Raw genomic sequence first — 23,654 nt, forward strand, 5'->3', positions numbered from 1 at the left:
ACTACTGTAATCAGTGTCCTGACCCATGTTGCTTTTGGGGGTACCATGCCAGTGGAGAGTGTGCAGTACTCTGGAAGGGGGTGCAGAGGGAGGGAGTCCTCACCTCTGACCCCGGCTCAACTGAAGGGTTTAGACCCTAGGTTGGAGGGCCAGGTTCAGGGTGTCCCCCCTGACCTGGACGCCCAGTTGCAGGATAGAACACCTGAACTGGTGGGCGAATTGCGCAGGACACCTGCCCCAGGTGCCCTGGCAATTCTGGAAGGGGGTACCACTCCAGGTGGGAGGGTAGAGAGCCCCAAGGAGAAGGTCCGGGTGTGGGAGAGGCCACCCCAGTCTTGGGTCCAGCCGCCGGGTACAGTCCTGGGGCTGGTGGGTCAGTGCCAGGATATCATACCTGACCTGACAAGGAGGAGAATGGACAAAGGGTGCCAAGCACCTGGGGCTACTGCCCCCCGCTCCCTGGCGCCACAGAGGATTGAGAGCCCTGAGAGGCATACGGCCTGGGTCTCATCCCTGACTACTGTCAGTGGCCACTGTAGCATTTTTCTGTCTGTCTGTTGGGACACACCTGTGGGCCAGTTAAGGTTAGGTGCTGCACAGGTGGTGTCCACAGGTGAAGAGAAGGGTTCTCCATGGATTGGCTTGGTGGGCCCTGAGAGTATGGACAGAGGGAGTCCGATAGGTTCAGATTGGCGTAGAAATGGAGTCTGCCCCTGCAGTTGTGGGCCAGGTCCTTGTTCTATCGCCCCAAGCAGGGAAGACCATCACGGTGGTGATTGGTCTACCCTGCGTTTTGGCTGGAAGGGGGTTGTGTTGGACTTGGCCCTTTTTGCAGCGTCATCCCTAAACTTTTTGCCTTCCTCCAGTATTTTTTCTGACCTGTTGTTGGCTGTTTTATGACTCTGGGCACCTTGCCACTGCTGATCAGTGCTAAGGTGCATATGCTCTCCCTATGGTAAAATGTATACATTGATTGGTGTCCATGTTTGGCTTATTCGGTTTACTATCAGCCCCTAGTAAAGTGCACCAGGAGTGCCAGGGCTTGTAAATACGAATGCTGCTGGTGGGCTTGCAGCACTGGTTGTGCCACCCACAGAAGCGGCCTAGTAAAATGTGTCTAGGGTCTGCCACTGCAGAACCTGCGTGCAGTCTAGTACTGTCATGCTGGCTGGGCAAGTGCACACACTTGCCAGCCTCCCAACCTTCCCTTTGCCTCATGTTAGTCACCCCTATGGTAGGCCCACGGGCAGGGTGCATTGTAGGTGTAAGGTAGGACAAGCCCTGATTGTGTGGCATGTCCTAATAGTGAATTACAGCCATTTTCGTTTTTCACTATTGAAGGCTACCTGCTCTCCATAGGCCAGAATGGGCTGCTGGAGTCACTACACGCTGTGACCCCAGTGGACTCAGAGAGCATGGTAGAATGTCAAGTTTAGTATGCCTGAACTCAGAATAATAAAATACTTCTTGTAGTCAAGTTTATTTTAATATCCTGGGTTTGTAAATACTACTTTTAGAAAGTTAGTATTTACTGACCTGGCCATTTCAGTCCGCCTCTGCTGTGTGTGTGTGTTCTGCCTAGCAACAGTAAGGAGCAGGGTGGGGGGATCCCCAGAGACAGGTTGGCTGCCAGGTGGTGGGTAGAGAGGTGACACCTGGATGGGTGGGAGGAGTACACCTTGACTCTTGAATAGACCTGTGCTCTGCCACCACAAAGCCGGCGCCACCCCCTGTGGGGCGGCTGATGTCTCTGCCCTGCTGCTGAAAGGAAAGAGCAGAGTCACCATAACAAAGTGCTCCAGAACTGGACTGAGCCAGGCCTAGGCCCCCTGGCGCTAAAGAACAAAAGAATCATGGTATAAAAGTAGGAGCCTGGCTCCTAAGAAATCAGAATCCTGTTTACCCCAAAGAACCTCTGCCCGACTAGAAGGAGAAGAAGACGCCGGAGGAGCTGGCCTGCTGCTTGCCTTGCTGAGAAAGGAGAGGAAGAGACTTACTGGAAAGACTTTGCTACTTTGTGCTTGAACATTCTCCAAGGGCTTGATCTGAGCTTGCCCCCTGAACTGAACCCCAGGACCAGTGGGTTCTCTGTGCTTCTTGCTCATCCTCCAATTCGAGCCGTGTGGGCATCCCGCTGGAAAAGAGACTGCGCCCCGCATCGCCCCTCCTAGGGCCGTGACACTCAGAAGCTCGCCTGCCTCCAACCCGTGGGAGCCCCGCTCCGTCCCGAGCCGCTCTCTGTTCCCGGGCCAGGCCGCCTGCATCCCTGTCACCGCCTGCTACTGGAGCGCGCTGACCGCGCTATCACCCCTCCCGCCGGAAGCCGTCCGACGACTGTGATCTACGCCGGGTCATCCAGCTGCACTGACCGTGCCCTGCGACCCCGCTTCGCTATCCCCGGACATATCAGGCCGCGCCGCCCCCGCTGTGGAGACCCTCCTGCACCGCCGTGCTAAAGGGTCACTGGCCGCGCCTGCCTACGTGCCCACACCTGCTGATTGAGGACCCAAGAACACTTCCCAAGCTGAGAGTCGCACCGACCTGTGCCGACTCTCCACATCACGAAAGAAGTTCCAGTATCGGGCTCGGGGCCCGCAACGCCTTATTTCCCCGTTCGCCGGAGCCGATCTCTGTGAGTACTGGAACCACAAGTAACATTTGCAAAGAGACTACAAAGTCTCCATTTGAAGCTACGAACAAAGAACATTTGCCTGCTTTATAACCTGGTGGCATAGCGAAAACGTTATTGGTCTTGTGATAAGTCTGCTGAGATATATATACCTATTTTTACATAAAGAAGCATATTTTTCTACATATCCAAGTCTGGTGTCCGTTTCTGGGGGGATTGATGTATTTACTGTGTGTATGATTGTAAGTGCTTAACCAACAACGCCTGAGGAATCGCCTTGGCTGCTCACGCCACGCACCTAGAGGGTGAGCAAGGGTCATTCGCGAGGGGTTATCCTGCGCCCTGACGTGGAGGAGAGGGTTCCTGCTTGACACAAGGGCAACCTAGCGCCAACCAGAGATCCCCGACTCTAACACTCTCCCTATGGTAAAATGTATATGTTGGTTGGATTCCCTGATTGGCTTATTTAGTTTACTGTCAGACCCCAGTTAAGTGCACCAGGGGTGCCCAGGGCTTGTAAATACAAATGCTGCTGGTGGGCTTGCAGCACTGGTTGTGCCACCCACAGAAGCAGCCTGGTAAAGTGTGTCTAAGGTCTGCCACTGCAGAGCCTGCGTGCAGTCTGGTACTGTCATGCTGACTGGCAAGTGCACCCACTTGCCAGTCCCTAAACCTTCCCTTAACTTCATGTTAGTCACCCCTAATGTAGGCCCAAGGGCAGGGTGCAATGTAAGCATAAGGTAGGACAAGCCCTGATGTGTGTGGCATGTCCTAATAGTGAATTACAGCCATTTTCGTTTTTCACTATTGTAAGGCTAGATGTTCTCATAGGCCAGAATGGGCTGTTAGAATTGTTACATCCTATGATCCTAACAGACCCAGGGGACATGGTAGAAAATCGAGTTTAGTATGCCTGAACTCAGAATAATAAAATACATCTGTTAGCAAGGTTTATTTTAATGTTCTGTGTTTGCAAACGCCACTTTTAGAAGGATGGCCTTTGCTTGCCTAACCATTTCAGCCCGCCTCTGCGCTGATGTGTATCTGCTGTCTGGCTGTGTGAGTGACAGGGCTGGGGAATCCCAGAGGGGCAGGGCTAGGAAGCCTGGTGGTGAATAGAGAGATTGACATATAGATGGGTGGGAGGAGTACACCTGGACTCTGAATCGGGCTGTGCTCTGCCACCACAATGCTGGCTCCACCCCCTGTGGAGCGTCTGATGACTCTGCCCTGCACACTGAAAGAAGAAGCCTGCATCATGTCAACAAAGTGCTCAGAAACCGGACCGAACTAGGCAAGGGCCCCCCTGGTCTGCGAGAACAAAAGAAATGCGGAATAAGTATAGGAGCCCTGCTCCTAAGGAATCAGATTCTGTCCTGCCAAGAAGAAACCTCTGTCCAACGAGAAGGAACTGGGAAAGCTGCATGGAGGAGTACTGTCCCTGACCTGGGGGATTGGCCTGCAGTGGTTGCCTTGCTGCTGAAGAAGAGTAAGAAAAGACCAAAGAAACTTTTATTTGACTTGTGCTGAAGATCTCCAAGGGCTTGTGAGTGAGCTTGCCCCCTGAATGAAGTCCCAGGACCAGTGGACTTCAACGCCGTGAGAGCGCACCGGAAAATGGACCGTTTTCCCCGTAATCCTGAAGCGAACTGCTGTGTACGCCTCGACGATCGAAGCGTACCCCCCCTGGAAGCCTGCACCAAGCTGTCCGGCCCGAACAACGTAACTATGGTCCCCCTACGAGCCGTAGCTCGCACCGCAAAGAAAGGTATCGTCCGGACTGAGCAACTCGACTAACAGGCCCCTACGAGCTGTAGTTCGCACCGTAATGGAAGGACTGCGAACTTTACTTGCTTCCACCCCCTACGAACTGTACTGCCCAGTGTACGCTCCTTTCCCCTGCTTTGGGAAGGCTGCGGCACGTACGGTAATCGCGTACGTCTCCCCTGAGCGGAGCGTACTGTTCGCTTGTGTCCAGCACTTCAAATCAAGATTGCCGATCTCACGGTACGGCGAGAGCGCCGCGACGAACATTGAAAGCACCGTACCTACGCACCGTCCCACGGAGCCCTGAAACCCGAGGTCCAACGTACCGTAGTACGCACCGCACCAGGAGGACAACACAACGTACATCGCGCGGATGTATGACGTTACAACGCACACTATTACAACGCATGCACTTACAACGCATTTTTTACAACGCATAATCCATTACAACGCATGACATTACAACGCATGACACTACAACGCATTTTTAAAAAATACCTTTACAACGCACTACCATTACAACGCATACTACCTTTACAACGCATACCATTACAACGCATAATATTAAATTACATTTAAGGTAAGTATTAGATAGTATAGGGGTAACAATTACTATTCTAACTCCAGGGGGTGCAACAGTAGGGTAAGTGTTGGATAGTGTAGGGGTAAAAATTACTATTCTAACTCCAGGGGGTGCAACAGTAGGGTAAGTGTTGGATAGTGTAGGGGTAAAAATTACTATTCTAACTCCAGGGGGTGCAACAGTAGGGTAAGTGTTGGATAGTGTAGGGGTAAAAATTACTATTCTAACTCCAGGGGGTGCAACAGTAGGGAAAGTGTTGGATAGTATAGGGGTAAAAATTACTATTCTAACTCCAGGGGGTGCATCAGTAGGGTAAGTGTTGGATAGTATAGGGGTAAAAATTACTATTCTAACTCCAGGGGGTGCATCAGTAGGGTAAGTGTTGGATGGTATAGGGGTAAAAATTACTATTCTAACTCCAGGGGGTGCATCAGTAGGGAAAGTGTTGGATAGTGTAGGGGTAAAAATTACTATTCTAACTCCAGGGGGTGCAACAGTAGGGAAAGTGTTGGATAGTATAGGGGTAAAAATTACTATTCTAACTCCAGGGGGTGCATCAGTAGGGTAAGTGTTGGATAGTATAGGGGTAAAAATTACTATTCTAACTCCAGGGGGTGCATCAGTAGGGTAAGTGTTGGATAGTATAGGGGTAAAAATTACTATTCTAACTCCAGGGGGTGCATCAGTAGGGTAAGTGTTGGATAGTATAGGGGTAAAAATTACTATTCTAACTCCAGGGGGTGCATCAGTAGGGTAAGTGTTGGATAGTATAGGGGTAAAAATTACTATTCTAACTCCAGGGGGTGCATCAGTAGGGTAAGTGTTGGATAGTATAGGGGTAAAAATTACTATTCTAACTCCAGGGGGTGCATCAGTAGGGTAAGTGTTGGATAGTGTAGGGGTAAAAATTACTATTCTAACTCCAGGGGGTGCATCAGTAGTGTAAGTGTTGGATAGTGTAGGGGTAAAAATTACTATTCTAACTCCAGGGGGTGCATCAGTAGGGTAAGTGTTGGATAGTATAGTGTAATATTATGCGTTGTAATGGTATGCGTTGTAATGGTAGTATGCGTTGTAATGGAATGCGTTGTAAAGGTAGTTTTTAAAAATGCGTTGTAGTGTCCTGCGTTGTAATATCATGCGTTGTAATGGATTATGCGTTGTAAAAAATGCGTTGTAATGGTAGTGCGTTGTTAAAGTTGCGTTGTAAAGGTTGTTCCCCACATCGCGCTTGATGTCAGCGCAGCACCCATGACAAACTCACCAATAGATAAAGGTACTGTGCCTGTTCGCACCGTAGGGTGTACGCTTCATCCCAAAGCGCCTGCAGTGCGTGTGAGACCCGTTCCCAAGCAGTTTTGACCGCGTACGAAGCGTACGGAAAGGAACGAAGCGCACAGAACTTTAAAACTACGCTAAACCCAAGAACTCTTTTTCTAATAAGTATTGTGGGCCGTTTAAACATTATCTGGTCTTGTGCTAAGCCTAATCTATATATATAAAGTACTATTTTTGATATCCCAGTGTGGAGTCCATTTGTGGGGTTGTCACTGAGTTACTGTGTGTGTGTTCACAAATGCTTAACCTAAACGCTCTGAGATAGGTCTTGTCTGCTCGCGCCAAGCTACCTAGAGGGTGAGCAGGGGTTATTGTTGGAGTGTACCCCCTTACCCTGAATAGAGGAAAGGTTCCCTGCTTGACACAAGTACCTACCTGTGCCAACCAGAGAACCCGGATTCTAACACTAATCCATGCCTTGTCCGTAGCATACCAGGTTTGTAGAAATGATTGGTGATTTGAAAGGGGTGCAGCGCACCACAGAATATAACAAGCAGAAAAACAACCCGGTAAATAAGAATCATGATTGCGCTGTGTAGTATTTTATTTTGCTCTGTGATGTAAGTACTTTCTTTTAACTAAATAATAAGTACTGGGCTGGACAATAGGTTACTGTGCCTATTTGTTCACTGTTGAGTTCTGAGCTCTTGTTCCTGCACCACCTCCCTGAGAAGCTGTTCACTGCTCACCCTTGCTATTTTGAGAGTTTATTATGGAAAGGGTGGTCCCTGCCCACTTTGCAGAGCCATATGTGGATTTTCCACAGGAAACCTATGGCAAGTGACCTCAACCACCACAGTTGGGGTCCAGTAGCCCATTCTGTCCTGTGGTCCCCTGAATGGCCTCTGACAGAAATGAAATACCATACCATCTTCTTTTTTTCTAGGCCTGTCTAAATGAGATCTCTGTGGACAGGTGCATTGTTGGACTAGTAGATTTAGACCTAGTTATCGGTAAGATCTGTTTTTAATGAATGTAAAGATTTTGAAAATGTTGCTATTTAAACTGCACTATATAGATCAGCACTTAAAGCAGTGTGTATATTATGTACTTATTTTTGCACCAGAATATATTTACTTATCATTACAGAATATTGAGATGAGGGACAGGACGACATGTGGGCACTAGGACAGAGCCATCCCATCTTTTTTGGATCTGTTGCGGTGTTTCGGGCCCTTTCCTATCATCTGGTTATTAAACACTCTCTTGGTCCTCTGACCGACCTTGCTTCGTGCCGAGAGGGGTCAGACAAGAGGGAGTTCACTCAGCCATCCAATGAGGACCAGTCACTAGATAGCTGCTCTACAGACTGATAATCCAATTCATACATATGATCCTTGAAACGACACTACACAAATATATTATTAAGACTGTCAAGCCAAATGTCCTAAAGAAATTTAGGGCCCGATTCCGATCTTGTTCGGAAAGCATACCGAAGGACTCGGTTCCGTAATGCTTTCCATACGACTTGGATCGGGGGAGTCCGACTGAACGAGTACAATGCATTTGTATGCAGCTGGATACGATTCAGTCGGGTTCCCATTGGCTTCAATGGGAGCCTGTGTTCTGAACGAGAACATAGGCTCCCATTGCAGAAAGGGGTGTCTGGGGAAAATCCTGCACCCTGTGGAGGGGACACCGTGGTGCATGTCACATTGTGCATGGTTGGAAAGGGGAGTCCTTCGGGTACGCCCACAGGGGCCCGATCTGGAGGGCCATGGTTGAAGGGGGGCCCCCAAAGACTGATTCCGGTAGCCTTTTCGTTCCAAGCAAACCAAATCGGAAAGGCTGTCCGAATCATTCATCGGTGGTACGCATCGGCTCCGGAAAGGCTCAACCTGTTTGAATGCCCTTCGGAACCCATTCAGTCAGCACCAAGGGTTTCCAAGCATCGTACTTGGTCGTTCGGAACTGGGAATGATTCGGTCAGAAACAAGGGCTCCGGATCAGTTTAGGCAAAGCAAAATCCAATTTGCAGCCCTTTTGAACGAGATTGGGATTGGGCCCTTAGTCAGGCTAATATCATACAGAGTAATACTTCAGTTAAAGCTGTGCAAATAAATAACATTAGTACTCAATATTCAGAGATCTCTTTAGTTTGATCCCTTTCAGTCATCAATAATCAATGAAAATGCACAATCAAATGGAAATTACCCATGATTAGACAGAGACTGTTTAAATTCTTTTAAATGGCTTTAAAGACGTTAAAGATAAGTACACTAGTACTTTGGCTAGTTCAATTGAAGGAGAAATCAAATTAAATCAGGTTTCCAATAAAATAACCAAAGCTCTAGAAAGTTCAAGAAGGGACACGAGTTAAGTCAGTTCAAAGCACTCCGAGTGCGCGTCAGTCCGGAATAGACGCTGACAGTGTCTTCATAGCCCAGTATTGATTAGGAAACAGATCAGGAAGTAAGTCTACAAGAATGAAAGTTCTCCCGAGAAAGGTAAATGCGAGTCCTCCTTGTCTCTGTCTAATCAATATATATAATGATCCACAACCTCACTTGGTCGGACCACTCAGTCCATTGGTCAGTTCATATAGGATGATTGTCATGAGGCATTAAGAAGAAACATTTTGTAGGAGGTGGTGCAGAATACGTAAACGATCAGACCCTTTAGTAGGTGTAGACCAGTAAACAAAGATCCTTTAACAAAGGCACACGGTCGAGTTTGAAAAGACAGTTTCTCAGGCAGATGCTCCTAATGTAGCAGACATTCGCTCTAATAGTTCTTGTATTTGAGTGAGAACTTATGAAATAAAACATAGTTTCAATTCACTAGGAGTAGTAAACTTTCTCATGAGAACGAACCGGAGTAAAGCAAGGAAGAATATGTGAAAGCAGGCAGGCCTTCTTTGGATCCAGGCTAATTAAAGCAACATATAAAATATGAAATAAACGCTTTCATTGAGAAATATAACATTCAAATATCGCTTTCTGCAGTCACGCTTAAGAAGCAAGTTACATACATTGTAAATAGCCTGTGTAACTATGATGTATTACTGCTGTCTCCAAGTACCAACGAGTACATTTATTTCAAATTCTAAATATTTAATATCGTTTCGGGTGCTTTACATTGGTACATATATGAAGATCATTCTCCGAAACTTTCAATCAAATCAGATTAATTATGAATGTGCAGCACTGTTTTCTCTTTCGTCACTTAATGCACTTTTTCACATGCACAGATGGAGTTATAAAACAAAGCTCTCCATTCAGTATAAACATTACCCAGACTGCCCTAGTCCTTCGCATATATCATTACTTAATAAGGATGGTTAATGAAATTTCTATCATAAATGAGTCATCACGTTCCCATGTTCTATTACACGTTAACAAATTCACCAATGCAATTTAGTAAAACACGAACCTATGTTTTTCAATTACTTATTTTCTCTACTCTACACTCTTCTGTATGCTTTTACGATATAGTAACTATGGGGCTGATTACAATGGCGGAGAAATGTCAGCCTGCCGGTGGCAGTTCCCATCGCAATGTACTTTTCCGCCCTCCATATTACAATGGTGGGCAGTGTGCTGGCGGACACCAAGTCCATCCGCCACGGGTCCGCCACAGGCAGTCATTAAGATTGCCTGGCAGACGCACCATACATCTTTAGAATGGTGGCGGTGCCTAGCAGGCACCGTCCGCCAAATTACAATGCTGGATCCCTGCCAGCCTTTCCATGGTGGTTTGTTTCACCGCCATGGAAAGGCTGGTGGGGATTGCATTCGGGGGCCCGTTGTGGGCCCCCCTTGTGTTGTGGGAGATGGGTGTGCATTGGGGAGGTATATACATTACATTACATTTCCCTTCGCCAGGTGGCGGGCACTGTGTGGTGGGAAACGCACGAGATACATTTTTAGCATTGCCTGTGGGTGCTGCAGCCAGCAGCACCCGCTGCAATGTTAAAAATGCACAATCCGACCGCCAAAATGGCGGTCGCATTGTAATCTGATGTGCGGGCGGTCCCAGTCCCCACATCGATGGCGGACGGACATATGTCCGTCCGCCATCGTAATCACCCCCCTAAGTTTTATTGAGCTTTTTCTCATTTCCCTCAAATGTGCAGTTGGTGCACGTTTACCATATTTTTACTGAATAGTGTGAAATTCGGTTTATGTGTCCATTAAACGCTTAGTAGAGTTTCCGCTGTGTCAGACCCATACATAGAACCTGAAGACTGTGAAGTCTGGTAGGTCCATAGTCTCTCTGCATTCAATGCCAACCCTCAACACGATGACATGATTCCCCGCACAGGTTCAACCGTGCCTACTCGCTGTTTTTTGTCCCTGTGCCTGTACCACACACTTTTTCAATAATGTACTATATTTGTTTATACTACTTTCCTTGAGTAATATTTTACACCCTTATTTTATCAAAATGACTGTGTCTCCCTCCGTACCAGCCCTTTAGGGAAACCAGTGTGTCAAGAGTCTGCCCCTTCCTGCCTCCTGGTGGGATTCTCACAGTTACCAGTTTAGCAGGAGGAATCTGTGCACAGAAACATAGGGGGCGACACCAGGGGGCGTATGATCAAGGGCAATATCGCTGCTTTTGCAGCACTTTTTGCTGAAAAAGCGGTGATATTTTTATCGCCCTATTTGCAAGGCTGCGCTAACATGTCAGCCGCCTACCATCTTTCCTCAGCCACCTGCCATCTTTCCTCATCCGCCTGCCATCTTTCCTCAGCCGCCTGCCATCTTTCCTCAGCCACCTGCCATCTTTCCTCAGCCGCCTGCCATCTTTCCTCAGCCGCCTGCCATCTTTCCTCAGCCACCTGCCATCTTTCCTCATCCGCCTGCCATCTTTCCTCAGCCACCTGCCATCTTTCCTCATCCGCCTGCCATCTTTCATCAGCCGCCTGCCATCTTTCCTCAGCCACCTGCCATCTTTCCTCATCCGCCTGCCATCTTTCATCAGCCGCCTGCCATCTTTCATCAGCCGCCTGCCATCTTTCCTCAGCCGCCTGCCATCTTTCCTCAGCCACCTGCCATCTAACCTCATCCGCCTGCCATCTTTCCTCATCCGCCTGCCAACTTTCCTCAGCCGCCTGCCATCTTTCCTCAGCCACCTGCCATCTTTCCTCATCCGCCTGCCATCTTTCATCAGCCGCCTGCCATCTTTCATCAGCCGCCTGCCATCTTTCCTCAGCCACCTGCCATCTATCCTCATCCGCCTGCCATCTTTCCTCATCCGCCTGCCATCTTTCCTCAGCCACCTGCCATCTTTCCTCATCCGCCTGCCATCTTTCCTCAGCCACCTGCCATCTTTCCTCATCCGCCTGCCATCTTTCCTCAGCCGCCTGCCATCTTTCCTCATCCACCTGCCATCTTTCCTCAGCCACCTGCCATCTTTCCTCAGCCACCTGCCATCTTTCCTCAGCCACCTGCCATCTTTCCTCAGCCACCTGCCATCTTTCCTCATCCGCCTGCCATCTTTCATCAGCCGCCTGCCATCTTTCATCAGCCGCCTGCCATCTTTCCTCATCCGCCTGCCATCTTTCCTCATCCGCTTGCCATCTTTCATCAGCCGCCTGCCATCTTTCCTCAGCCGCCTGCCATCTTTCCTCAGCCACCTGCCATCTTTCCTCAGCCGCCTGCCATCTTTCATCAGCCGCCTGCCATCTTTCATCAGCCACCTGCCATCTTTCCTCATCCGCCTGCCATCTTTCCTCAGCCACCTGCCATCTTTCCTCATCCGCCTGCCATCTTTCATCAGCCGCCTGCCATCTTTCATCAGCCGCCTGCCATCTTTCCTCATCCGCCTGCCATCTTTCCTCATCCGCTTGCCATCTTTCATCAGCCGCCTGCCATCTTTCCTCATCCGCCTGCCATCTTTCTTCAGCCACCTGCCATCTTTCCTCATCCGCCTGCCATCTTTCCTCAGCCACCTGCCATCTTTCCTCAGCCGCCTACCATCTTTCCTCAGCCGCCTGCCATCTTTCCTCAGCCACCTGCCATCTTTCCTCATCCGCCTGCCATCTTTCCTCAGCCACCTGCCATCTTTCCTCATCCGCCTGCCATCTTTCATCAGCCGCCTGCCATCTTTCCTCAGCCGCCTGCCATCTTTCCTCATCCGCCTGCCATCTTTCATCAGCCGCCTGCCATCTTTCCTCAGCCACCTGCCATCTTTCCTCATCCGCCTGCCATCTTTCATCAGCCGCCTGCCATCTTTCCTCATCCGCCTGCCATCTTTTATTAGCCGCCTGCCTTCTTTCCTCAGCCGCCTGCCATCTTTCCTCAGCCGCCTGCCATCTTTCATCAGCCACCTGCCATCTTTCCTCATCCGCCTGCCATCTTTCATCAGCCGCCTGCCATCTTTCCTCAGCCGCCTACCATCTTTCCTCAGCCACCTGCCATCTTTCCTCAGCCACCTACCATCTTTCCTCAGCCGCCTGCCATCTTTCCTCAGCCACCTGCCATCTTTCCTCAGCCGCCTGCCATCTTTCATCAGCCGCCTGCCATCTTTCATCAGCCACCTGCCATCTTTCATCAGCCACCTGCCATCTTTCCTCATCCGCCTGCCATCTTTCCTCAGCCACCTGCCATCTTTCCTCATCCGCCTGCCATCTTTCATCAGCCGCCTGCCATCTTTCATCAGCCGCCTGCCATCTTTCCTCATCCGCCTGCCATCTTTCCTCATCCGCTTGCCATCTTTCATCAGCCGCCTGCCATCTTTCCTCATCCGCCTGCCATCTTTCCTCATCCGCTTGCCATCTTTCATCAGCCGCCTGCCATCTTTCCTCATCCGCCTGCCATTTTTCTTCAGCCACCTGCCATCTTTCCTCATCCGCCTGCCATCTTTCCTCAGCCACCTGCCATCTTTCCTCAGCCGCCTACCATCTTTCCTCAGCCGCCTGCCATCTTTCCTCAGCCACCTGCCATCTTTCCTCATCCGCCTGCCATCTTTCCTCAGCCACCTGCCATCTTTCCTCATCCGCCTGCCATCTTTCATCAGCCGCCTGCCATCTTTCCTCAGCCGCCTGCCATCTTTCCTCAGCCACCTGCCATCTTTCCTCATCCGCCTGCCATCTTTCATCAGCCGCCTGCCATCTTTCCTCAGCCACCTGCCATCTTTCCTCATCCGCCTGCCATCTTTCATCAGCCGCCTGCCATCTTTCCTCATCCGCCTGCCATCTTTTATTAGCCGCCTGCCTTCTTTCCTCAGCCGCCTGCCATCTTTCCTCAGCCGCCTGCCATCTTTCATCAGCCACCTGCCATCTTTCCTCATCCGCCTGCCATCTTTCATCAGCCGCCTGCCATCTTTCCTCAGCCGCCTACCATCTTTCCTCAGCCACCTGCCATCTTTCCTCAGCCACCTACCATCTTTCCTCAGCCGTCTGCCATGTTTGCTCAGCCGCCTGCCATCTTTCCTCAGCCGCCTGCCATCTTTGCTCAGCCGCCTGCCATCTTTCCTCAGCCGCCTGCCATCTTTGCTCAGCCGCCTGCCATCTTTCATCAGCCGCCTGCCATCTTTGCTCAGCCGCCTGCCATCCTGCCATCTTTGCTCAGCCGCCTGCCATCCTGCCATCTTTCCTCAGCCGCCTGCCATCTTTCCTCAGCCGCCTGCCATCTTTCCTCAGCCGCCTGCCATCTTTGCTCATCCGCCTGCCATCTTTGCTCATCCGCCTGCCATCTTTCCTCAGCCACCTGCCATCTTTCCTCAGCCGCCTGCCATCTTTGCTCAGCCGCCTGCCATCTTTCCTCATCCGCCTGCCATCTTTGCTCAGCAGCCTGCCATCTTTCCTCAGCCGCGTGCGTGCGTGCGGCGGTACACCACAGGTCACTCATACATGCCAATAGACCCCATTCAGGGGGAAATTGCCTCTGCCTCAATAGAAGTCAACGGGAGAAATATTTTCACCCGATATTTTTTTGTAAATCTCCCACTTTCCTCTTCTAAAATGTTGGAATGTATGCACTCTGCCCACTCACCCCTTGGAGTGACTCACCTTTGGCGCGACAGGCGTGGCCTCCCGTGGGCCGGTGCTCCTCGTGGGTGTGGCCACAGCGGCACTTCGCCCTCCAGGCGCTGGCGTCAAAGTTTTTCCTCCTCCTCAGCCAGTACTCCCCAACCTCCTCAGGGCGCGAAGGGATGAAGCTGTAGGCCGGGCAGCGGCACCCTTTGACGGCGCAGGGCACCTTGACACTGGTTCCTGGGGCATGGGAAGAGGGTGGCATTGGATTTAGAGTTAGGCAACTCCAAGTGTACACATTTAAGCAGGTAAGTAGTCTTCATTTTCAGACACGGGCAGCGTTTCCATATGTGTCTATGTTTTATTGCAGAGATACAATACATTAATGCAGCCAGGAGGTGCCTTGACGCAGGGCCACCTTTAGCGCCAGTGGCGTCTGGTCCGAGAGTCTTTCTTGGCGCCCTGCAATGACCTCCCTCACGAACTCCCTCACTACCACCCTGCAGTGGTGCCCCTCATCTTTCCAAAATCCCTCTCTCACTTTTATTGATTGTATAGCGCCACCTCGTCCAGTGGACACTGCCGAGCGCTTCACATCACAAACACATACAGAGACAATGAGTCACACCACTGTGTACATCAATGTATAGGAAATGTTACTTAACACAGTGAGAACTATAAATTGTAAGAGTCACGTGTCATCCACACTGCTCGGCATTATATATTGAGAGTGCTTGGTCTGGAGAAATGAAAGGGCAGATTAAGTTTTTATGATGCGCTGTAGCCAAAGCTGCAGCGCCTCGTTTTGTAAAAAGGAGAGAGCCGAGCAGCGCTATATCTAGTTATCATGCTGTTGGTATCTCCTCTGGGGCTGGCGTACCCAGCATGCAATGCACCAATGCACACATCTTGGCACTATAGTGCAAGGCTGCTTGCATGAGGTCCAGAATCGGTGTTACACTGGAATGGTGCAAAAATCTGAGCTTTGACAAAGTGGAACACTTCACCTTCCTGCATGTGTGCGGCACACTGCAGCCAGCAAGCAAAGCTGGAAAGGTTCAGAGAGAATAAAGGTGACTTTTTTTATGCCAACCCCTTTCTACCAAAGTTAGGAGGAATTAGCATAAACATCCATGGGTGAGTGCATTGGACTGTCACGTAGTGTGTAAAAACACTTTGGGCTCCATTAGGATGAAGGGCGGATCACCACCGCCCGCATGACGGTGGCGATCTGCCCTTCATCCTTATTCGCCCGCCACCCATTTTTCCCCCGCCACATTAGTATGGCGGGTGGTACCGCGGCGGACGGGAAGACCGTCCGCCGCGTTTCGGGCGGAAAAGGGTTTAATATGGTGGCGGTGTCTGCTAGACGCTGCCATCCATATCAGGATGCAGGCAGGAGGCAGCCTTTCCGCGGCGGCATTGCCACCACAGAAAGGCATGCGGAGTTTGAAGTTGGGGGCCTGTTGCGGGCCCCCAGGATTTTGGGTGTGTGAGGGGGGAAAATGGGCGGTACCTATGGTACCCCCCTGCATTTGCATGCACAAGGTGGCAGGCACCGCGCATGGCCTGCCACCTTGTGCATGCAAATGCATAACATGCATTTCTGACATCGCAGAGGGTGCTGCTGAAAGCACCGCCCGCCGCAGTGTCAGGAATGCGGGATGCGCCCACCAGTATGGCAGGGGCATCGTAATGCCTAACACGGTACCGCCGCATACATAGCGGGCGGTCCCATTTCCCGAGCCTATGGCGGGCGGACATACTAATGAGCCCCTATGTGTTACTTTAGGACTACTTCAGGATTTGTGCTAGAATGTAAGCACCAAAACAGCACTGTGCACAAGGCTTGCATTACTGTTGTGACACAAACCAGGTACAAAGAGTTTGTAAATCCACCCCATAAAAGTAGCACAATGATTGGGGTGTCCCAGTAATAACTGTATTGCTACCCAAAGAAACCCCTTTTATTAACCTTAGAGTAGCAAAAGGTTGAGCAGAAAAAACAATAAGGTTTTGAACCGATGCTTTTCAATTTGCCTGCAGCACTTTGATTCCACTTCACAGATCGATGTGCTATGTTAGAAGGACTATTACTAATGAAGAGCACGTAAAACAAGCATTGGCATAGCCAATAGGTCTCGTCTTAGGACCTTGTAAGTGTGCAGCTGTGCAGCTGATTGTCCTGGGTGCTGTACCAGGGATTGAAGGGCTGTACAATTACTACACACTGGGTGTGAATAGAGTGTGTTTAAGAAACAGCAAAAGGGCTTCTGGAGTATTTTCGAGGAAGTGTGGGATTCTGTAGGATAGCAGTGCAGCTGCTAAGAGAGCGGCTTACTGGAGACCTCTGCCTGGCTCTGTTTGAAGACATCTACAAGGCGGTGTTACACACAGAAAACAATCCGAGAAGTGCTCATCCGTACAGAGTCCCATCACAAACGTGTTACTGCCACCATGCAGCAATAAAGATGCTCTAATGTAGCTTTGTTTTGGGACAATAAACAATATTGAATTTTTATTTATGCCCTTCAGGAATAATCGCATTTTCACTAACTTGATTAAGGCATACTGGCTTAAGTTAACCTCTTCAACCCTGGATTCACCTCAGCACTAAAACAACAATTCAAATTAATTTAGACAGATTCTCTATTTCTCGATTAATTCACTATCAACTTTGAAATCTCTCTCGACAAATTCCACTTTCCCAGATGAACATAAAAACGTGGCCTCAGCTGAGATGAAACGCGATGCAATGACCCTACAGAGGAAGGCGAGGGCTCGCGTCCTTGTACACATCTACACATCTGACACCTTAGACTGTGTGCATAACAAACTCTTGCTGCAGTGCTGACACACTACTGTATGCCAGCAAGTTCTTGGAGCAGTGCTGACACGCTACTGTATGCCAGCAAGCTCAGTGCTGACACCTTAGACTGTGCGCATAACAAACTCTTGCTGCAGTGCTGACACGCTACTGTATGCCTGCAAGCTCTTGGAGCAGTGCTGACACGCTACTGTATGCCAGCAAGTTCTTGGAGCAGTGCTGACACGCTACTGTATGCCAGCAAGTTCTTGGAGGAGTGCTGACACGCTACTGTATGCCTGCAAGCTCTTGGAGCAGTGCTGACACACTACTGTATGCCTGCAAGCTCTTGGAGCAGTGCTGACACACTACTGTATGCCTGCATGCTCTTGGAGCAGTGCTGTCACGCTACTGTACGCCTGCATGCTCTTGGAGCAGTGCTGACACGCTACTGTATGCCAGCAAGCTCAGTGCTGACACCTTAGACTGTGTGCATAACAAACTCTTGCTGCAGTGCTGACACACTACTGTATGCCAGCAAGTTCTTGGAGCAGTGCTGACACGCTACTGTATGCCTGCATGCTCTTGGAGCAGTGCTGACACGCTACTGTATGCCTGCAAGCTCTTGGAGCAGTGCTGACACGCTACTGTATGCCTGCAAGCTCTTGGAGCAGTGCTGACACGCTACTGTATGCCAGCAAGTTCTTGGAGCAGTGCTGACACACTACTGTATGCCTGCAAGCTCTTGGAGCAGTGCTGACACGCTACTGTATGCCTGCAAGCTCTTGGAGCAGTGCTGACACGCTACTGTATGCCTGCAAGCTCTTGGAGCAGTGCTGACACGCTACTGTATGCAAGCAAGTTCTTGGAGCAGTGCTGACACGCTACTGTATGCCTGCAAGCTCTTGGAGCAGTGCTGACACACTACTGTATGCCTGCAAGCTCTTGGAGCAGTGCTGACACGCTACTGTATGCCTGCAAGCTCTTGGAGCACTGCTGACACGCTACTGTATGCCTGCAAGCTCTTGGAGCAGTGCTGACACGCTACTGTATGCCAGCAAGCTCAGTGCTGACACCTTAGACTGTGTGCATAACAAACTCTTGCTGCAATGCTGACACACTACTGTATGCCAGCAAGTTCTTGGAGCAGTGCTGACACGCTACTGTATGCCAGCAAGTTCTTGGAGCAGTGCTGACACGCTACTGTATGCCTGCAAGCTCTTGGAGCAGTGCTGACACGCTACTGTATGCCTGCATGCTCTTGGAGCAGTGCTGACACGCTACTGTATGCCAGCAAGCTCAGTGCTGACACCTTAGACTGTGTGCATAACAAACTCTTGCTGCAGTGCTGACACACTACTGTATGCCAGCAAGTTCTTGGAGCAGTGCTGACACGCTACTGTATGCCTGCATGCTCTTGGAGCAGTGCTGACACGCTACTGTATGCCTTCAAGCTCTTGGAGCAGTGCTGACACGCTACTGTATGCCTGCAAGCTCTTGGAGCAGTGCTGACACACTTCTGTATGCCAGCAAGTTCTTGGAGCAGTGCGGACACGCTACTGTATGCCAGCAAGTTCTTGGAGCAGTGCTGACACGCTACTGTATGCCTGCAAGCTCTTGGAGCAGTGCTGACACGCTACTGTATGCCAGCAAGCTGTTGGAGCAGTGCTGACACGCTACTGTATGCCAGCAAGCTCAGTGCTGACACCTTAGACTGTGTGCATAACAAACTCTTGCTGCAATGCTGACACACTACTGTATGCCAGCAAGTTCTTGGAGCAGTGCTGACACGCTACTGTATGCCAGCAAGTTCTTGGAGCAGTGCTGACACGCTACTGTATGCCTGCAAGCTCTTGGAGCAGTGCTGACACGCTACTGTATGCCTGCATGCTCTTGGAGCAGTGCTGACACGCTACTGTATGCCAGCAAGCTCAGTGCTGACACCTTAGACTGTGTGCATAACAAACTCTTGCTGCAGTGCTGACACACTACTGTATGCCAGCAAGTTCTTGGAGCAGTGCTGACACGCTACTGTATGCCTGCATGCTCTTGGAGCAGTGCTGACACGCTACTGTATGCCTTCAAGCTCTTGGAGCAGTGCTGACACGCTACTGTATGCCTGCAAGCTCTTGGAGCAGTGCTGACACACTTCTGTATGCCAGCAAGTTCTTGGAGCAGTGCGGACACGCTACTGTATGCCAGCAAGTTCTTGGAGCAGTGCTGACACGCTACTGTATGCCTGCAAGCTCTTGGAGCAGTGCTGACACGCTACTGTATGCCAGCAAGCTGTTGGAGCAGTGCTGACACGCTACTGTATGCCAGCAAGCTCAGTGCTGACACCTTAGACTGTGTGCATAACAAACTCTTGCTGCAGTGCTGACACACTACTGTATGCCTGCAAGCTCTTGGAGCAGTGCACTAGTGTGTGTTGCAGGTGTAAGTACTATGTACTGTCACAGACAAGAAGCATAATATAACTTAACAACAAGAGAGGGAGGGAAATTTTTGGAGCCACTCTTAATCCCCCTGGGCTAGTATAGTTAAACAAAAAAAGAGTGTATCCATTAAGACTGAGAAATAACAAAGAAGTGATAAAGAAGTGAATCACTGTGTTTTAAAAGAACCCTCACTCACCAACCTAGTTGGTGACATGCTTCATCATAGGGTTCCCACCGGAGAGACCGAGTGCCTCTCCGGTGTGCTGCGACGCCTGATTTACAGCGGAGCTGGGTTTGGTGGAGACAGTGCAAATTGTGAAAGTGCAGGTTAAAAAGGTGTCACAATTTTATCCAAAAATAACTTTAATAGTGGAAAACTGGACACAGTTAAAAGGGGTGAGGTGGACGTGTAAGCTCTGGTGACTATTGGACCGGCTACGTCCTAATCAAAGTGAGAGGTGGTCAACATGTTTCTGCTTCTAGAGATATTACGTGAAGCATTCGTCAGGACCTTTTATGGACTACCACGGCGGTATGCGCTCGCTAAGGCGCACCCTAACCTGTGGTGTCTGGAACCGCTTCAAATTACGGTTAAAATGTGGCCTTCAGGATTTCTGAAAGCTTTTTTGATCTCTGTTGAAACAAAAATAATAATAAAAAGACAAACAAACAGTAATTCACAACATAAATATCGACAAGTAGACAATATATATAGAATAGATATCTCTGTAAATGCTCTCCGCTAATTTATCTGGTATTGTATATCAGAGCACCTGCATGCATACAAATATTCTCAGTCAATAAAGGTATGCTTAGTTGATAGGAAAACCGTAGTGACAGTATCACTAGTAAATCGAATAAGAACACTCTTACGTTCCAAGAGAGAACCTGACTTAGGGTTTTTCTAATTAAAGGTCTATTGCCTATAGCTTGAACTCTTAATAGAGAAAAGCGCCATCAATAAAACTCAGCGACAAATTTTTGTGCTGAGAGAAAGAGGCGACGTAGCAGACTTAAAATAGAGAGGAAAAACGTAGGGCTTATCATACTTGATCCAGTCGTAATGGCAGAGAAATGAAAGAATTTGGATTTTAGATTGACGCTTACGTGAAGTGAAATTGCACATCACAACATGAGTCCTGGTGGGGGGGCGAGACTTGTAGTCACACTCTAAATAGAAAAAAGGTGAGAGGGTTTAGGAAGAATCTCGAGAGGAGAAAACTATCCATACTCCATTTAAATAATAAAGCTGGGTTCTACCAACTACTTACTACATCAAAGCCTTCCGCCCGCGGGACACCTCCTTAATCCCTCCTGAGGACTCGAATATTGACAGGTCCCTCGAACACGAGGGCAAAATAGGAAGTGTTTCGCTAGCAAGGGGGAGGATGTTACGTAAACGCGCTGACGTGATTGTTGTCCAGACGCGCGAAAGTGAAAACACTAGACCGCTCGGGGCTCTGATATACAATACCAGATAAATTAGCGGAGAGCATTTACAGACATATCTATTCTATATATATTGTCTGCTTGTCGATATTTATGTTGTGAATTACTGTTTGTTTGTCTTTTTATTATTATTTTTGTTTCAACAGAGATCAAAAAAGCTTTCAGAAAAAGCCTGAAGGCCACATTTTAACCGTAATTTGAAGCGGTTCCAGACACCACAGGTTAGGGTGCGCCTTAGCGAGTGCATACCGCCGTGGTAGTCCATAAAAGGTCCTGATGAATGCTTCACGTAATATCTCTAGAAGCAGAAACATGTTGACCACCTCTCACTTTGATTAGGACGTAGCCGGTCCAATAGTCACCAGAGCTTACACGTCCACCTCACCCCTTTTAACTGTGTCCAGTTTTCCACTATTAAAGTTATTTTTGGATAAAATTGTGACACCTTTTTAACCCGCACTTTCACAATTTGCACTGTCTCCACCAAACCCAGCTCCGCTGTAAATCAGGCGTCGCAGCACACCGGAGAGGCACTCGGTCTCTCCGGTGGGAACCCTATGATGAAGCATGTCACCAACTAGGTTGGTGAGTGAGGGTTCTTTTAAAACACAGTGATTCACTTCTTTATCACTTCTTTGTTATTTCTCAGTCTTAATGTATACACTCTTTTTTTGTTTAACTATACTAGCCCAGGGGGATTAAGAGTGGCTCCAAAAATGTCCCTCCCTCTCTTGTTTTTAAGTTATATTTCGGCAGCGCACAGCTGCGAGAGTTTTCTTTTGTAGATTCCTAATCCATTTTATAGGGAACGTCTCTCCTTGATAAAATTATTAAGAGGTTCGTTGTCCTCTGTCTCTGGCAGCATCATGGAAAACCCAGGCTTATCATACACCGATGAAGAGGTGGACGCCCTTCTGGCTGACCCTTCCCTCTTCTCAGATCCTTCAATTGCTCAGACCATTTCCCAAACCACAGAATGGGATAAATTGTCTGAACAAAAACGTGATCGTATTCGAACAATTTTACATGGTACCATCTTAACCGAGTATTTACGTAATAATATAGCACCAAGAGGTTTACTAGTGGCAAATGCCCCTCGTATCTTTTTGGAAGACTCAGTCTTCAGAAAGGAGTGGGCTCAAATAGCATGGCACTGTACCAGTGATTGGTTGGTCCTGATCATAAAGACAGCCTTAAGACGTTCTGAGGCCTTAATGATCGAAATCCAACTTACTGAAACCCACTTCAGAACGACTTTGACAGGGTATAAGAAGAAATTAGAAGAACTTAATAAAGAAATAAATGAATACAAGGATAATCTCACGCAGTCCAAGGCGCAAAAATTCCAGAAAGACCTAAAACGCTTTGCCTTTACAAAAGTCTACCCCTATGCCGAAGCAGACTATACACCGCCTCCACGTAACTCTACTTACTCAGATACATCAGACGATGATACATCCACCACCAGTAGATCAAGTGGGGGGAGTTACAAGCCCAGACAGCGAGGTAGAGGTAGGAATAGACAACAACATTATCAACAGAACTGGCCAATTTTTCCCAACCAGGGCGACAATTTTCCCAACCAGTATCATCAACCTCACCAGTTCCCTGTGATGGGCTGGAATCCCGCCTTTATGCCAGTTTCCCCCTACCCTCAAAATATGTACCGCCCCCCTTTTTCAGAGAGGGACTGAAGGGGACGGGGAAAGAGAAGAGGTCAAAGCCAGGTACACTGGGAACAAGACGAGGCAGTGGGGAACAACACAAGGAGCAAATAGGGGGGACAACAAGCAGGGCCCAGCAATCAGAGACCCTAGTCACCAACCTTTCTTCCCTCAACCTCACAGGAGTAGAGCTACAGGTTCTGGGAAAGGGACTAGGATTTGTTCCTACAGCACGCTTAGATCGTTTTCGCCTGCATTGCGAACTAGCAGATTTCTTTAGGAAACTTAAACTAAAGTCTTTCTTTGAAAAACAACAGTCTACTGATTCTCCTGCAAGTACCAGTGACACAGGACTGCGCCTAAAATCCACATTCACACCACCTCCCCACACCGTTCCAGCAGAACTCATTGCTTTTGAACAGGCAGTTTTTAATGATATTGAGGCATTTGAGGATACCGGAACCTTAAAAATCATGTGTGCAGTCGAGTTTCAGGCTTTACAAGCACTGTAGTCTAACACTACCATTGTCATAAAATCAGCAGACATGGGCGGAGGCGTGGTCATCCAAGACGTTTCTGCTTATGATAAAGAATGCAGACGTCTTCTTGAAGATAGAAATAACTATACCCCCTTATCTACTGATCCTTCACCTGAATTAAAATCGACTATTATCAATCTAGTTGAAGAAGCAGAAATTAATGGGTATATAAGTAGGCATGAGGCAGACTTCCTCACAAAGAGCGAGGGCATTATTCCATACTTCTATACGTTGCCCAAGAACCATAAAAACAAAACCCCTCCTCCAGGCCGTCCAATTGTTTCGGGTATTGGCTCTTTGTTGGAACTTCTTTCCATATATTGTGACTTTTTCCTAAAACCATTGATCCAGGCTACCTCCACTTATCTTAAAGATACTAAAAGTCTCCTGGCACTCTTACAAGACATTACGGTGGAAAATGACTCCACCTCTCTGGTTTCTCTGGACATCAAGAGCCTATATACCAGTATACCCCAGGAAGACACCATCAAGGTAATCCATGATACCCTGGAGGCAGCCC

The 23,654-nt window shown here is 48.9% G+C and overlaps 1 protein-coding gene across 5 annotated transcripts in view; it reads right to left on the reverse strand.

Moving 5' to 3' along the window:
* Window positions 1-23,654, reverse strand: part of FAM221B (family with sequence similarity 221 member B) — a 194,019-nt gene that overhangs the window by 71,882 nt on the left and 98,483 nt on the right. For all 5 annotated transcript variants that reach the window (XM_085627804.1, XM_085627805.1, XM_085627796.1 and 2 more), the window contains one exon: window positions 14,275-14,478. In XM_085627804.1, coding sequence (XP_085483930.1) covers window positions 14,275-14,478 — 204 coding nt within the window. The remainder of the gene's footprint in view (window positions 1-14,274; window positions 14,479-23,654) is intronic.

The sequence above is a fragment of the Triturus cristatus genome, chromosome 2_1, assembly GCF_964204655.1.
Source record: "Triturus cristatus chromosome 2_1, aTriCri1.1, whole genome shotgun sequence".
Lineage (NCBI taxonomy): Eukaryota > Metazoa > Chordata > Amphibia > Caudata > Salamandridae > Triturus > Triturus cristatus.